The sequence below is a fragment of the Euleptes europaea genome, chromosome 1 (genome assembly GCF_029931775.1).
Source record: "Euleptes europaea isolate rEulEur1 chromosome 1, rEulEur1.hap1, whole genome shotgun sequence".
In the NCBI taxonomy this organism is placed as follows: Eukaryota; Metazoa; Chordata; class Lepidosauria; order Squamata; family Sphaerodactylidae; genus Euleptes; species Euleptes europaea.
The window spans coordinates 167,000,227-167,005,405 of NC_079312.1; the positions used below are offsets into that span (position 1 = coordinate 167,000,227).

Here is a 5,179-nt window from a genome sequence, read left to right on the forward strand (position 1 = left end):
GACAGAGCCCAGGCTGTGCTGGTTTGCAGAAGATCGGTGAGAATTGTACTCCGCATTGATCTCGCCCCCACGGGCAAGTCATCCAGCTCCAAGCAGTCTCTCCCACTGAGTGAGTGACATCTATGCTCTCAGCCCAATTTCCTCCTCACTACAGTGGGTTTGCTCATCCCTCCCACTTTGATTCGATCGAGGAGAGCCCGGACTAGAGTCAAAGGGTCTCCTCGTATCACAATCTGAAAACTCCAGACTACAAGCCTGGCCATGCGGTCATCGTTTCCCATCCCGCAGGAGCCAGAGGTCAATGTACAAAGATCGGCTTGTGCACTCTCTTGTGGCGGACAAGCGTGGTACTCTTGGCGAAACACTCTCCGCACTCCACGCAGATGAAGGGCTCAGAGGGGGCGACGCCGTGGTGGGCGACACGGTGGCGTTCCACCTCGGAAGGGGCCCGGAAGCGCTGCCCGCATTCTGGGCAAGGGTGACCAATGGGGGAGTCACTGTCGTGGCGCAGGCGCTGGTGCTTCACCAAACCGGCGGTGTGCGCAAAGCCACGGCCACACTCAGGACAGCGGAACGGCCGTGCCCCCGTGTGCGTCCTCCGGTGCTTAGCTAGGTTCTTGCTCTGAGTAAAGCTGCGGCCGCAGTCCCCGCAGGTGTACGGACGCTCTCCCGTATGGATGCGCTGGTGCTGGATCAGATTGGAGCTCCAGCTGAAGCTCTTGCCGCAGTCACGGCATACATAGGGCTTTTCCCCCGTGTGGGTGCGCCTGTGCTGCACCAGGTGCGAGTTCTGCGAGAAGCTCTTGCCACAGTCAGAGCAGGTGCTGGGGCGCTCCCCGGTGTGAGTACGCTGATGCCGCAGAAGTTTCGACCAGTGGCTGAAGCTCTTGCCACACTCGTTGCAGATGAACGGGCGCTGTTTGCCGGAATGCGGGACCACCGAGGTCGCGACCGCCACTTCACTGTCGTCATAGCTACCAGGCAGTAGCGGGCTCCGTTGCTGTTCCGCTTCGGACCCATCCTGCTGTGAACCTCCCTTCCAGCTGGGCTGCCTGAGCTCATGCTCCAGGAAATCTTCGCCCTCACTCGCTACATCTCTATCAGCTGTAAGGGAGGAAGAGACCCATGTTGTTCAGGCACAAATAAGACCTACAAACCAGACGAATGTCACTCGCAGCTTCCACAAAAGAGCCCACTAATCTTAAGCACTGTACTAAAAAACAAAATTGCATCCAGGTTAAAAATTCTGTACCAACAGCTGAATATGCATTGTGCTAATATACACAAAGGAGCCCTGTGGCGCAGAGTGGTAAGCTGCAGTACTGCAGTCCAAGCTCTGCTCACGATCTGAGTTCGATCCCAACGGAAGTCGGTTTCAAGTAGCCGGCTCAAGGCTGACTCAGCCTTCCATCCTTCTGAGGTCGGTAAAATGAGTAACTAGCTTGCTGGGGGTAAAGGGAAGATGACTGGGGAAGGCACTGGCAAACCACCCTATAAACAAAAGCCTGCCTAGAAAACGTTGGGATGTGACGTTACCTCATGGGTCAGGAACGACCCGGCGCTTGCACAGGGGACCTTTACCTTTTATAATATACATAGGCTTGGGTCTGATACAGTCCGAGCAGGGTTGCACTGCATAACTTTCCAAAATTTCCTGACATATTTTTTTTTTGCACACCCCTAGTAATGATCCTAAAGTGCCTTCTAGATACACTGTTCGAAGCCGAGCATTGTCTTTCAAGGAGATGTCCACATAACCCAAGGGGCATGGAAAAGTTCCTCAAAGGATCCAAGCAAGGACATCCCAGGGGGACCAAAACTCTCACCTATGTAGACTCGCCTCACGATCCCTCCATCGTCCGAGTCGTGGATCTCCACAATCCCTGGGTCTTCGCACTCCATCGTGGGAAACTTACAAGCTGGGGTCGTATGGTTGACAGAAGCTGAAATCAGACATTGGGGAGCATTTGTGGAGTCAGCAACAGGGTATACAAGTGAGGGGGTTAGAGAACCAGAGGGTCACTGTATCCTGAGGTCTCAAAGCCTCTCCCCCTCGCAACCATGCTCTGCTACCTCCAATGCCAACCCAAAGAGGTCTACCTTACCCTGCTCATCCACAATCTCCCTCTGACAGAGGGTAATATCTATACCAAGAACGGGGCTCAAGGCTTGAAAACAACATTCTTAACTCTGAAAATCCTGCCCTGTAATCCCAAACAGATGAAAGTTATAAGGTAGTGATCAAATATCCAATCTGCCCATGTTAGGAAGCATCCTTTACTACTAGTTTGCAAGATTTGCCCAGGTCAAATTATATCCCGCTCATAGAATATACAGCATGACTGTTCTGGTCCAGGGCAGGTGGAAAGCCTAGCAGTATTTTAAATCATAGAATCATAGAGTTGGAAGGGGCCATACAGGCCATCTAGTCCAACCCCCTGCTCAATGCAGGATCAGCGTAGAGCATCCCTGACAAGTGCTTGTCCAACCTCTGCTTAAAGACTGCCAGTGAGAGGGAGCTCACCACCTCCCTAGGTAGCTGAGTCCACCATCGAACAACTCTTACTGTAAAAATTTTTTTCCTAATATCCAGCCAGTACCTCTCTGCCAGCACTTTAAACCCATTCTTGCGAGTCCTATCCTCTGCTGCCAACAGGGACAGCTCCCTGCCCTCCTCTAAGTGACCCCTTCAGATACTGAAAGAGAGCAATCAGGTCCCCCCTCAACCTCCTCTTCTCCAGACTAAACATTCCCAACACCCTCAGCCTTTCCTCTCAGGTCTTGGTCTCCAGGCCCCTGATCATCCTCATCGCTCTCCTCTGCACCCGCTCAATTCTGTCCACATCCTTTTTGAAGCGAGGCCTCCAGAACTGCACACAATACTCTTGTACTCTTACTGGAATATGGCTGATGTCATGTGAGGATCAGGTACCATGTTTTATATTTCAAGGATAACATAGGCTCAAGTGTCCACACACATCTACAGAAGGCTTAAGGCAAAGGGTTTTGCTAATGCGGTGGAATCTTCCCTCACAACAACCCTCTGAAGCAGAGAAGAAAGTGAGTGACCCTAGGTCACATGGGGTACATGTAGGAAGACTATACATTTGAACCTGGGTCTCCCAAAACCGATTCAAACACTCAACTGCTGCTTTAGTTTTGGTCTCTCTCCCCCATTCAGTATGTCCATTGCTCTTTATTTGGTTCCCTATCAATTTAATTCTACAGTTTTATGTAGAGTTGCCTGCCTCCAGGTGGGACCTGGGGATCCCCCAGAATTACAGCTCATCTCCAGCCTACAGAGATCAGTTCCCCTGGAGAAAATGGATGCTTTGAAGGGTGGGCTCTGTGGCATTGTACCCCACCTGAGGTCCCTGTCCTCCCCAGTCTCCATCCTCAAATCTCCATGAGTTTCCCAACCTGTATCTGGCAACCCTAGCCCCCACCCCCCATTTCCCAACTTGGACCTGGCAACCCTATTTTTATACAGTGTTAAAAAGAAATGATGCCATGTACATAAAATCAATTTAAATTTTGTTAGCCCCCACAGAGGCCTAAGGACCAAAGCCTAAATCTTTTGAATTAAAACCAAAAACTAAGCTCAGTGTGATAGAACTCCCTCTGGTCAACCATCTAAGAAGCTAATTCAACCAAGGGCTTGTCTAATCTGAGCTTCAAAGATCTCTGGGGCTGAAGAGTCCTCTATACCCAAGGTAGGGTTGCCAACCTCTAGCTAGGGCCCAGAATTATGAGTGAACTCCAGACTACAGGGATCAATTCCCCTGGAGAAAACAGCTGCTTTGGTGGTTGGGTTCTATGGCAAGATACCCAGCTGAGGTCCCTCCTCGCTCCAAATCCTGCCCTTTACAGGCTTCAACACCACCACCCCCAATCTCCAGGAATTTCCCAACCCCATGTTGGCAACCCTAACTTCAGGCAATCAGTCAGCAGGGGGAAGAACCTTCTTCTTTTGGTAAGGGATGAGTTTCACCCAGAAGCTGCTTGATTGGCCGACAAGTGTTTTATGCTGGGGGAGTGAAGATAAGAGACAATTTTCAACCGCAGCCCCTCAAAGCAACCTTTGATACAGGTACTTGCAAACTCCACAACACTGAAAACGTCACCCATCATTAAAGAAGAAGAATTTTTAATATGCCAACTTTCTCTACCACTTAAGGGTTAAAGATATCAAGCGACAAGTAGATCTAGCAAGAGTGCCCCTATTTATGGCTCCCCCACCCACCCAAATTTATCCTTGCACCAGCAGCCTGTCTCCGTTACTTAGAGAGAAACAAATATAGGAGGGCTTTTACCTTGGCTAGGTGCGCAGCCTTACCCTCTGCTATGTTAGAGGGGAAATTCAAGAAGATACCCAGGGCAGAGAGACTATGCCCCTGTAAATCCGGGGATTTAGAAACCACTGAACATGTTCTCCTGAATTGTAACTTTTACACTATACCCCGTCCTAAGTTTATTGAGCCCCTCATACTGAGAATGGAACCGGACAGGGAAAGAGAAAAGACAGAAAAGCTCCTACAAGGAGATAATCCCTCAATCATCTCTCAGGTAGCAAAATTTTGTACAGCTGCAATGAAAATTTGTTGCCACAGAGTAGTCTTAGTCCAAATGGCAGATGTAACTTGGATGTCATTTTTTTAAAGTTATTAAGACTCGGACTGTAAACCTTTGTCGGTAAGACCATTTTAGTCCATGTATCTTGCTTTATCTGGCCAAGGGCCGCAAATAAACAATCTATCTACCACTTAAGGGAGACTCAAACCGGCTTACAATCACCTTCCCTTCCCCTCCCGACAACAGACACCCTGTGAGGTAGGTGGGGCTGAGAGAGTATGACTAGCCCAAGGTCACCCAGCTGGCTTTATGTGGCGGAGTGGGGAATCAAACCTGGTTTTCCAAATCAGAACCGCTCTTAACCACTGCACCATGCTGTTCTAAAGCAGGAGCATTTCGGAACATCTCAGAGGCCCTATTCCCGTGTAATGTTACAGCTGAAAATCTGTGTACGTATAAAGACAGGATGTAATTCGAAACAAAACTAATTTGCCTTTCCAACCAGGCAGCCTCATCAGCTCTCTCCCGCCGTCCTCTTTTGCAAGTGAAATCATTTGCCTTCTCTTCTGGGAAACAGGCGTGTATTACTTGACCTGAGCAAAAAGTA

At 49.7% G+C, this 5,179-nt stretch overlaps 1 protein-coding gene across 1 annotated transcript; it reads right to left on the reverse strand.

Moving 5' to 3' along the window:
* Positions 1-225: 225 nt before the first annotated feature.
* On the reverse strand, positions 226-1,906 carry LOC130488694 (zinc finger protein 629-like). Its single transcript, XM_056862336.1, has 2 exons — positions 1,827-1,906; positions 226-1,104 (listed from the first exon to the last, which is right to left on the reverse strand). The coding sequence occupies exons 1-2, from the start codon at positions 1,900-1,902 to the stop codon at positions 299-301; spliced, it is 882 nt and encodes a 293-aa protein (XP_056718314.1). The 5' UTR covers positions 1,903-1,906; the 3' UTR covers positions 226-298.
* Between the last annotated feature and the right edge of the window lie 3,273 nt (positions 1,907-5,179).

What these genes read in the sequence shown, in the direction of transcription:
- LOC130488694 (XM_056862336.1), bottom strand. Translation starts at nt 1,902, where the DNA reads ATGGAGTGCGAAGACCCAGGGATTGTGGAGATCCACGACTCGGACGAT. An exon ending in CGTGAGGCGAGTCTACATAG is followed by an intron (nt 1,105 to 1,826) that starts GTGAGAGTTTTG and finishes CCTCCCTTACAG; the next exon opens with CTGATAGAGATGTAGCGAGT.